The sequence below is a fragment of the Nicotiana tomentosiformis genome, chromosome 9 (genome assembly GCF_000390325.3).
Source record: "Nicotiana tomentosiformis chromosome 9, ASM39032v3, whole genome shotgun sequence".
Lineage (NCBI taxonomy): Eukaryota > Viridiplantae > Streptophyta > Magnoliopsida > Solanales > Solanaceae > Nicotiana > Nicotiana tomentosiformis.
In genome coordinates, this window is record NC_090820.1 from 85230361 (window position 1) to 85242492 (window position 12132).

Genomic DNA, 12132 nt, shown 5'->3' on the forward strand with positions numbered 1-12132 from the left:
CCTTAAGCTTAACTTTACTCACCTTGCTTACTTTGGGGAAGCGTCTTTCTGAATGACCATTCTTTGAATTTCTCATGAATCTTCTTCTGTTGTCCATTCTATTATCGCCGGGATGCAATCTCTGAAATTCTCATGATGCCGACTACTACTCGGTCCCTAGTTCATGCTTAGTTATCTTGTTCATCAGTCCATGCTGATTTCTTATTACTCTAGGGTCTAACTTTTTCTTTTGGTAGTCGCGTTGGAGTGACGAACTTATTTCTCGAAATGAGGATATAACTTTATGGCCTATACTCTTTTGTTGTCTTAAGGCCCATCACCTCTCGTCTCTTTTTTCATTTGACTATGATTCTGTAACACTCTACCGTTGCCATCCATGTGTTACATCTCACTCATAATGCTTCATTATCCCTCTTCGTACTTCCCTGCTAATATTTCTATCTATCACTTTATTCTGAAAATTCGAACAAAACATTCTTTTGCTTTTAGCTCCCATTGCTCCATCCATTGGCTCTTCGATTTCCAAACATTCTTTCTCTACTAGGGACGTGAGCCACACTAAGGTAATATTTACCCCTTCTAGGATTCCAGTGCACGTCCTTATAGTACTCATATCTAGCTGTACTATTTTAGAGTGTCTCACAATGAGATCTACTAGCACATTTGTAATATCCTTCGGAGATGTCAATAAACGACAAATAATCCATTCGCCATTTTGGGTTATTCTAACCCCAGCCGGATCCTGATATCCCGTCCTATCTTAAACCATATCTGCTAGCTCCCATAGGGCATAACCGAGATCGGTGTGGCCAATTGTGCATACCTCTGTTACTGTCGAAGTTAACTCAAAATGCTTATATCTCTTTTTTGAGTTGTAGATAATGATCATCTTCACTAACTGGGTACCTCGTTCCCTTCTTTACCTTGCTTCTTTTACTTGTTGAAACTTGTATCTATCTTCTGAGTCTCTCATTGCTTTTCACCAAATTGGTAGATAGATATACTTTCCTTAAGGCTCCTTATCAAGAAGCTTATACACATATGATCTACTGAAGACCTTACATTTACTCATCATAAGCATGATGCATAAAATCGAGTTTCCTCTGACTCAATTCTTCTATAGCTATATCTCTGACCAATCGTCTTTCTGGATGTAGGCATCATCGCATTATGAATAAGATAGTGTTTAGGAAATTGAGTTCTTACAAATGAGCTCTACCACACGATATAGAGTAAGAAGAAAGAGTGACAGTCTTAAATGCCCTGTAGCCTCCTGCTTATAAGTGTGGTGCACGACACACCCATAAACAAGACTCTACTAGACACAACTTATAGACTCCCTTGGACAGAACTGCTCTGATACCACTTTTGTCACTACCCGAACCGAACCGAAGGGCCGCGATGGGAACCCGGTACCTTACTCAACCGAGTACCAACGTAACGTATCTTTCTTATTACTTCATCATATACACGTGACATACGGGCCTAATAGGCCAACATGATCATTTATAAACTCAAAACATAGGCCGACAAGGCCGTACAATCTTTCACGTACACGACATATGTCTACAAGCCTCTAAGAGTACATAATTGTCATAAAGGTCGGGATAGATCCCCGCCATACCAAACCATACACATCTAAATCATACTGACCAAACAAGCAATTCCAGAGCAAATGGAGTGCACTAATATCTTCTACTGAGCTGATTGCCTACTTGGAGGACTCTCGACCTATCTATCGAGACCTGCGGGCATGAAACGCAGCGTCCTCAGGCAAAAGGGACGTCAGTACAAATAATATACCGAGTATGTAAGGAATGCAAATCAGTAAATAAAAGACATGAGAGAAACATTGAGTAAAAGACTCGACATGTACGTCTGCATAGCTCTGTGAACCATTTCATTTTTATAATGTCATGCATATGCGTATAAATATCATACCATGCATATGTATATGTGTTCATAACATCATCAAGCCTCTGAGGGCATCCCATCATATCATTTCGGCCACTGTGGGCAAATCATCAACGTATACCAGCTGATCAGGTGGTGGTGCATATATAACGCCATAACCTTTTCCCATATCCCATATACATATAATATACGCGTATATAACGCCATATGGTCATGGGTCAATGCAAATTTATAAATGCATGAAATGCATAAGAAATATTTTAATAAGATTTTCTCGGAATATCATAAAAATAATATGTCTGTCGGATAAATTTTATCAAACACGTATTTTTCTGAGACCCATGAACAAAAGATATAATTATAATTCACATGGGGAATCAAGAATATAGACACCACTAATATTTCTATGAATAGAGTTATTTATAGAAATTGTACATTTGCTCGTTTCGTTCGTGTCGTATAGATAATGCCAAAAGAAAGAAGGGATAGCCTTAACATACCTGGAGTAGGGAAAAATCCGTACGATATTCTTGAGAAGGATTGCACCGTACTCCCTTAGAATTACAAAATCCCGTTGTTAATGTGCTAAGAAACCTCATTGATTGAAGAAATTATGTTGTAGTGTTTTGTAAGAATTTCTACGAATTTGTAGCAATTTGTAATAAATCACCTTGCTAATCTCCAAAACCTCACGTCTAGTTTGTAGTCTTTGAGAATGAAATGGTCTTTGTATTTAAAATCCTAGAAAGTGAAGTTAGCATCTGATTGTTAATTGCTGCTGTTGTAGTATGAAGTTTTCAAAATTTTCCTCACTTTTGTTCTTTATGTATCCTTTCTGAGTATATCATGATTTTGTCAAAATGGATTGATATCCATGGAAGACAAGTTTAATGACTAATATGACTCCACCTTCTACGTGTAAATAGCTTAAGAAGGCAAGAGTCACTTACTCCACTTGCTAAATTGAATAAATAAATTAATGTCCATGTGCCTACTAATTGAATGGACTAAAGGCATGAGTCACAATTTGTTTAAGGCAAAAGCTACCACGTGGGGTGGGGTGGGGATTTTAATCTTATCCTATGATCAATTAATTAATTAATTAGGTAATATCCCGCTACCCGGTAATTAATTAATTACCCGCATAATTAAATATTATCTTAAATTACTTAAAAATTCTACTTATTTTTAATACACTTTATACATCATACTATTATGGTCATGGAGTACCTTGTGTGACACTAGTCTATAAACACCGGGTATTTTGGCTCGGACCGTATTATATCCCAAATCGACAACTTTTAACGAAACTCATTTTCTTCTGTTTGCTTACCTTCTCTCCTTCACGAATTTACTCATCATGTGTTTGAAATGTCATAATGCTTATAATCTCCAAAATAATCTCATTCCCGAACTTATGTCGATTAACTTACGACGAAACTTTAACATACGAAAATGCGGGATGTAACATCTCATTTTCCGAGCTTCCATCTATTTACTTATGGCATACTTCCATGTACGGAAACATGGGGTATAAAAGATAATAGGTCTTCTTACTGCAAGAACTTGATCGCCAACTTGGAAGGAATACAAGCTAACCTTTTTGTTGAAAGCACGAGAAAGACGAGCTTGATAACATTCAAGACTTTGTTGAGCTTCTAGCCTTTTTTCATCAAGGGACTCTAGTTCTTCAAGGCGCATACGAGTGTTTTCTTCTTCAGTAAGACCTTTTTGTACAGTGAGTCACAAGGATGGTATTTGACGCTCAAGAGGAAGAACTGCTTTGACTCCATTAATAAGAGAATAAGGAGTTGCTTGTGTCGGCATGCGATGAGTCGTCCAATATGCCCACAAAGCTTCATCCATTCTATCATGCCAATCTCTTTTAGACTTGGATACTCACTTCTTTAACAAGTTGCAAAGTGTCTTGTTAAATGCTTTGGCTATTCCATTTGCAGCAACATAATACATTGACGAATTACATTGCTTGAAGCCGAAAAGGTCACAGATCTTGGTCATGAATTTGTTATCGAACGACTTGCCATTAACTGTTATTATATAACTAGGAATGCCGAAATGATAGATGATGTTCACTCGAATGACGTTTGCAAAGTTCTCCTTCTTCACTTCCATGAGAGCGACAACCTCGACCCATTTTAAGAAGTAATCAGTTGCAGCCAAGATGTATAGATGTCCTCCAGAAGATTTTGGAAGTAGTCCAACGCCATCTAATCCCCAAGCATCAAATGGCCAAGATGCAATAGTAGTGTGTAACATTTCAGGTGGTTAGTGTATAAAATTTGCATGAAACTGGCAAGCCTTGCATCTTCGAGCATAACCTAAGGAATCTTTCACCATTGTCGGACAGTAGTAAGTGGAGCTTCAGCCTAGATTGATGTGATCCACAAACTCCAGAGTGCGCCTCTTGCATAGCTTGAGTTTCTTCATCTTCCCCTAAACAACGCAAGAGAACTCCCTCAAATGATCTTCGATACAAAGTATCTTTGTAGTAAAGGAAGCGAGGGGCACGCTGACGAATTTCAATCTTTCTCCTTGGATCTTCAAGAAGTATCGCATAACATAAATAGTCGATCATCGTTTGTCGCCAATCAACCTTCTCAGCTTTAGCTACGTCTACCAAACGCTCGAGCTTGCTTTCTTCATCCTCGTTCTTATCTAGTGGTACTATCCATTTTTGGCAGATAGTGATTTGTGTCTGGCTGGGCATAGTCAATGTCGAAGTTAGGGAAGCTAAGGCTTTCAACTTTCTTGTTTTCCTTCCTTGGCACATGCTGAAGAGTTACATTGCCAAGCCATCCAATCAATTTCTGCACTTAATCACGGTAAGGATTCAATTCTGGCTTTTTGACCTCGTAGCTACCTAACAATTGATTGATCACTAACTTAGAGTCTCCAAAAATATATAATTGGAGTTATCTCATATCAACGGCCATTTCAAGCCCAAGTATAAGTACTTGATATTCTGCAAAGTTGTTGGAGCAATGTTGTGTTAAGGTGAAGGAATATGGCAAGACCTTTCCTTGAGAAGTGACAAACACGACACCTGCGCTAGCTCCTTCACGATGCGCGGCACTATCAAAATATATTTTCCAAGGTGGTTTCACTTCGATGACCACTCCATCCTCATTAGGTAGTTCATCAGTCAACTCCCAATCATCAGGTATTGGATGATCTGCCAAAGCTTGTCCTTTCACAGCTTTTAGTGGGATGTACACAATCTCAAATTGTTGAAATTGGAGGTACCACCTTGCTAATCGATCATTGAGGATGGGTTTTGACATAACAAACTTGATCGGGTTCGCCCTTGAGTTGAGACGGATGACATGAGCTTCAAAGTAGTGCTTCAGCTTTTGAATTGCGAAAACCAATACCAGACAATACCAGACATAACTTTTCGATCGGAGAATACTTCTGCTCATTTGGGGTCATCATCCTACTCAACTACTAGAGGGAATTTTCTTGACTTTCACCATTTTCTTGGGCCAAAAGTGCTCCAACTGAACTTTCTTGGGCCGCAATATATAGAATCAATGGCTTTCCTAGTACAGGGGCTGCCAGAATCGTAGGTTTCATCAAGTAGGATTTGATGCTTTAGAATGCGTTGCTACAAGCTTGGTCCCATTCAGAAGTTACACCCTTCTTCATGAGACGACTAAAAGGTTGGCACTTCCCTGCTAGATTTGAGATGAATCTTCTAAGATACGTCAATTTTGCTTATAGAATTTTCAGTTCATGTATATTTCTGGGCTCGGGCATCTTCAAGATTGCATCAACTTTGGCTTGATCTATCTCAATCCCTCGATGTCGAATAATGAAGCCAAGGAATTTTCCAGAAGTAACTCCAAAGGCACATTTCTGCGGGTCCATTCTAAGTTGATATCTCCGGAGTCATTTGAACACAGTTCTTAAGTCTTGTGTAGGGATGTCATCAAAGATATTCTGCATTGCCCTTTGATACATGGTGCCATCATTCTTCAAGCCGAAGGGCATTACTTTGTAGCAATAAATTCCTTTAGGAGTGCGAAATGCAGTAAGCTCTTCATCTTTTGGTTCCATACGTATTTTGTTATAGCCAGATGATCTGTCCATGAAAGACATCGCCTCGTATTCGGTGGTGGCATCAATCATTAGCTCTGGGATGGGAAGCATTATTGAGGTCTCTAAAATTGACACAAACTCGAATTTGGCCATTCTTCTTCTTCACAGTAACAATGCTTGAAATCTATGTAGGATATTTAACCTCCCGAATGAAACCAGCTTCAATGAGTTTGTTGACCTCGGCTTTAATTGATGGGATCAATTCTGGCCTGAAGCGTCTTTGGGCTTTCTTAACAGGACGAGCTCCTTTCTTGACCGCGAGATGATGAACTGCTACTTTAGGATCTAAAGCAGGCATCTCTTTGTAGCTCTAAGCAAAGACATCTCTATATTCTTTAAGTATCTTTGCATAAGTGCTTTCTTCATCTGCGGTTAGTAGGGCACTTACATAGGTGGGCCTGGAGTTTTCCGCAGTGCCAAGGTTGACTTCTTTCAATTTATCAACTGTCATTTTAATTCCTTCTTCTAGTTCTGGAGAAGTGTCCTTGACATCTTCGTCTTCTTGGGGATCACCATCATTGAAAGATATATGGCCACACCAAGAGGTATCTCCCAATTTTTTGTCGAACTTCCTTAAAAATGAACCGTATTGCTCCTCATTCGCAGTAATGTGATATGAAGATCCTACACTTTCTTCATCTTCATCACACTCTCTAGTGTGGACCACTGTGCAAGTCTTCACTTTGAGTACCTCTCCGCATGAAATCAGAAGTTCTAATTGTTGCCTTATTCTAGAAGGGATCTGACTTTGACACTCTTTGGAGATACTTTGGACTCTAGATGATACATGTCCTCTTATTTTTCTGTAATTTCTTTGGGACTTGTTCTTTTTCCAACCTCTCAAATATAGAAGTTCTTGTAGTTGGTTCTCCATGTCGACCACAGACAGAAGGTCTTTTATTAGGATCAACGGGTTCATCTTGCATTGTGATATAGTTACTACTTGCTCTTCTTATGGAGATACGACCTGGTGAAGGTTGTTTGTAACCAAGGCCCTCACGTGATTGCTTCACCACATACTCCTTATCTTTCATCGTGTTTGATTTCCTAGTAGCTTCAGGTGGGAGCTTCCCTAGCTTAGATGTTTCGTTGGGATCATATCCAGCCTTTACAAACAACCTGTAAGCATTCAGATCAAAATCTTTATTTGTGCACTTTGTGGGGATTGCCTTATTTTGAGGCATGTTAGGGGCCACAAACTTTTCCAGTAACTTTGAAGACAACTTTATGGTATCAATCTACTTTATAGGAAGGGTTAATTCTTTTAGCGCATATTTTTGGAGGCTTGATGATTATCCTTCATCTTTCTTCACTTTTGGGATGTAATAAAATAAAGGAGCTATTTTCTTGCATGCAGTTGTAGAATTCTTTTTGTGAGCTTTCAAAACTTGGTATGCTTCTGTTGTAACTTTATCTTCACCAGAAGCTACTTCAGCCCCTTTTGGACATGATATTATCACCTTTGGCCTTAGTGATGTCATCAACCTTTACTCACTTAATGATGTAGTTCTTCAAGTAGAACTTTGCATTAGCTAAGTATGCCTCGGCTTTGGCGAACGACTTGTCATCAACAACTATCTTCTTTTTGACTCCATCTTTATTATACTTCAAACATTGGTAGTAAGTTGATGGGACAACTGTGTTCTTGTGTATCTACGGTCTGCCAAGCAATAAATTGTATGAAGTCTTTGCATCAATCACATGCACCTATGCAGTTGATTGCATATCTCCCATGGTGATTTCTAGTTTGATAGCCCCTATGGCCCTTTGTCCCCCTTGATTGAATCCTTGAATCATCAAATGTTTTCAGAAAGTTCTTCAGTTGAGTTGCCGAGTTCTTTCATTATGCAAATGGGAAGAATGTTAACTGCAGATCCGTCATCTATTAAGATTATGTTTATCCTCCACTCGAGCACATAACCTACTATAAACAAAGGGCGATTGTGTGGTGTCTCACCAAGTAGGAGATCATCTTCAGTGAAGGTGATTTTTGCATTACAAATATCTGCTTCTTAGAAGGCGGACTCAACAAGACTATTAGACGGTGATGGAGACGGTGTTGATGTGACTTCATTTATTTCCTCTCCTTCTTTATCAGCATTACAACATAAGGCCTTGTCATCGTCATTAGAAATCCTCATGTGAAACCAACTCGGCATGAATTCTCCTAAAGTCACCGGGTGGCATGGCGTTTGGTGATGGTGTGTCTCTATCTTCACCTTCTTTGGGTTCTTAACCATTTGTCTCTTCTTCTGTCTTCTCACCATCTTATTCCTTGTAGGTTGCTTCGTTAATCCTTTTTGCGGACTCAATGTACGGCGTTTTCGACGAGTCACCAGGGTCCAACCTTCTTCATCGGGTTGATCAACTCGGACTTTGTCATCCTCCAACAAATCTTCATCTTTATTCCCTTTACAGGTGCGTATCTCAATTGGATCGAATGATCCAAAGGCAATAGACACATAGTTTATGCTCGTCGTTTTATCTTCAAGCTCGATCTTCTTTTGACGAGCCAAATCCATAACTTTGTCCTTAAAGAGAAAGCACTTCTCAAGAGGGTGACCTACAAGCCGATGGTATTTGCAGTAATTTGGGTACTTTTTCCAGCTTCATCTGGCTGCTTCATTTCTGGCAGCTATATAAGCTTTAGCTCGAAGAGTTCTTCAAATATCGCAGGCACGTCCAAGTGTAGAAATGGGTACTCCTTTTCTTGCATCTCTTTGAGAGTTAACTTTCGATTTGCATTGTCTTGAGAGAAAGTTATTTTCATACTCTGTTTCTTGCTCACCTTGGTAGTAAACTTCACAGGAGAGGCATTGACGTTCATGGATTCTTTGCTTTCATTCTTTGGTACGAACTTGCTCCATTTCTTGACTTCTTGCTTATCTCTTCCCCTTTTCCCTTGCGAGGTTCGTAGATGGTCAACCCTTCATTTCTCGCAAAAGCCATGCTCAACTCCATATCATGAGCATGGGTGGAAAGTTCTTCAAATGTCCTAGGATTAATTCCTTGCAAGATGTAACGAAGTCCCCAATACATTCCTTGGATTCAAATCTCTATGACAGCAGCTTCACTTAGCCTATCTTTGAAATTGAGTCTTGCATTACTCCATCGATTGATAAAGAAAAAATAACTGGTTCATTTTTTTTTTGGCGAGTGTTCGTAAGTTCTACCATGCTCACAGTATGCCTTGTACTATAAAAGCGATTGAGAAACTCTTGTTCCAATTGATCCCAACTATCAATGGATCCAGCCTAGGGATTGGTGTACCAATCAAAAGCATTCCCTTTTAGTGAGCGGACGAACTGCTTGACAAGGTAATCTTCATAAGTCTCTGCATTGTTGCATGTCTCAACAAAGTGCGCCATATGTTGTTTTGGATTTCCCTTGCTGTCGAACTACTAAAATTTGGGAGGTTGATAATCGGGAGACATCTTCAAGCTATCGATTCTTGTAGTATACGGCTTTGTGTACGTGAAAGAAGACTTTGCAGCGACCTCATACTTATCTTTGATAGTTCCCGTGATGAATTCCTTCAATTGTTTGATGGGAACTTATCCTTCATAGGAGACATGAAGTTCTTTGGCAGATGACACTTGTTTTGTTGGAGGATCAGCCTTCTCGTGGACTTTAGGGAGCTTTCCAGGTACGTGACTTGATTCTCCATCTATCATGCTTTCAACTATGCCTGTCAATTTTGTGATACAGACATCTTGATCTTGAGAATACTTTATTAAGCCCTCAATCGCCTTTGTCAGATTTGCGAGTTGCTCATCCATTGTTGAAGTGTTAGTCATCATTGCCTCCATGATTATTGCAGATGATGAAGAGTAACCGAGATCTTCCCATGGATTGAACTCAGTTTGGACCATGTCATGTGACGAGATTAGCGTAGATCCAACACTTAAAACTTCATCATCAGGTTGGGTAAGTTGACTCTTAGTATTGTATAAAGTAAGTGTTGACCTGAGTAGTTTTGGTTTTGATGATTGACAAAGGAACACATGCATGAACCAGGTTCATGGACAGTATACACAGGAGACACACAGAATCAAGTAAAAGGCATGCACATGAAAGGGATAAATATAAGTGGTTATTTATGATAATCCCTGAATGAAAAGGTTGCATATTTGATAAGGAGCAGGACTCCTTACTTGAAGAGAACTCTATCCAAGATAAGGAAAAAGTTAGAAGTTTAAGATAACCAGAACTCTTCCACTAAGGAAGAGTAAAGCATTAGAACTCGAGTTAATCTTTATTTACTAACTCTATGTATATCAGTTGTGTTCTATTTTACACGTGATGCACACATACTGAAGTTAAGCACAAATTGAGAGCAAAATAGCAAGGCATTTTGTGAGCAATTCCTGTGAGATTTAAGAGTGCGATCTTGAAGCTACACGAACCAGATTGAAGAACCAACTCCATAAAGAGTTTTATGTGTCTTTCTTTATTTTTAGTTTAAAGTGTAGCATGTATTTTGAGTTGTACCTTTCAGCTTTCTCAGAAGAAATTGTACTAGGTACATGAGTTGTATTATTCAAGTTAGAGTTAACTTGAAGTAGTCACAACAGCCTGTGGCGTGTTTCTACAAGGGTTAGAGTTAATCCTTAGTTTTTCAAGAGGTTGTAAACTCGAGTTGTTTTGTTCAAGTTAGAGTTAACTTGAAGCAGTCGCAACAACCTGTGACTGGTTGCTACAAGGTTAGAGGTAATCCTTAGGTTTGCAAGAGTTTGTAAACTTTGTTGTTGGCTTAGAGTTGTAGTGAAGTGTTTGGGAAAATCCTACTGGGTAGTAGGTCGTGGTTTTTTTACCTTTTGAGCCAAGTGTTTTCAAAATAAATAATTCTTGTGTTCTTTACTTTCTGCATTTATTATTCCGCAACTGTAATGTAAGGAACACATAGAAGAAACAGGTCCTTCTCTAATCTGTGCATGTGAAAAATTGGATACCACATAAATCATCCCCTCTTGTGTGGTATTGAACTATTAAACATCAGTAAGTTGAGCAAGAGCTTTCTCCACAACTTCTGCAATATTATCTCCTATTTCTAATTTGCTAGCAGAGGACCTTTCTTCTCCGGATGATGAAGATCTCAAAGCATGTATTGGTGCAGACGACACTTGGAGTGCTTGCTATCCCAAGACGCTCGCCTTGCTTCGGGTGATTGGCCCAAGACACCGCAAAGTAGCGTTCAAGATACTTTCAATGTTAGAAGAAAACTTAGAGTCAGTAACTTTTGAGTCGATCTTAACCCATCTTAGTGATCTTGAATGTTGAGAGGTGAGAAGAGATGAGAGGTAGAGATGGTCCCACCGGGCGTGCCAAAATTTGTAACAACTAAAATTTGCTCCTGAAAAATAATAATCAAGACAAGAAATATAGCGACAAATAGTATATTCAATTTCAAGTGATGGGGTTACAATCTCTAAAATATCTCAAATCTAAAGAGATGTAGTCCTCTGATTATCCTCCTCGCGAACGATGGTTCAAGAGATTGAGAGCTTGATCTTGAACTTATGGATTTCAGCTTTGTAGTATGTCATAAACAATTTGAAGGTCGTCACGAACCAGGATTTGGTGTTGTGTTATCCCAAACGGAAGATTTGAAGCCGTCCGCCTATGATTTGAGTTCGCCTTTGGAATTTGACCATAGACGACGATTGCAGATATGGATGGAGACCTTGATGCTATTCTTCAGAGCTTCTTTAGTCTTTCCTTCTGCTTAATTGATTGTCTATCTAGCCTTCTCCTTTGACCCCTTTATATAGGGGTGTGGTGGATTAGTCTCCAAGAAAACTTTAGTGGGTCATTGGGCTTAAGGCTTATGGGCCGACCCATTTGATAAAAGACCAATTGACGGGCTAGCCTAATTATATATTGGATTGTTATTTAAATTAATTTATTTTAGATAATCAACCCAATTATACTAGCCCATAGTATCATTTGGACTAATATGTACTTAATATATGATGAAATCCAAATTACTTGTGGATTCAAATTTAATAAAATTTTAATTATCTATAGGGTGCTCCATTCAAGTAGTCCGATGAGTGTGAGTTGAGCTTTCACAAGCTCAAAACTGCTTTGACTACAACA

The 12132-nt window shown here is 39.0% G+C and overlaps 1 protein-coding gene across 1 annotated transcript; it reads right to left on the bottom strand.

Annotated features, from left to right (window-relative positions):
• Positions 1-3813: 3813 nt before the first annotated feature.
• On the bottom strand, positions 3814-4642 carry LOC138899126 (uncharacterized). Its single transcript, XM_070185248.1, has 2 exons — positions 4270-4642; positions 3814-4142 (listed from the first exon to the last, which is right to left on the bottom strand). The coding sequence occupies exons 1-2, from the start codon at positions 4640-4642 to the stop codon at positions 3814-3816; spliced, it is 702 nt and encodes a 233-aa protein (XP_070041349.1).
• Between the last annotated feature and the right edge of the window lie 7490 nt (positions 4643-12132).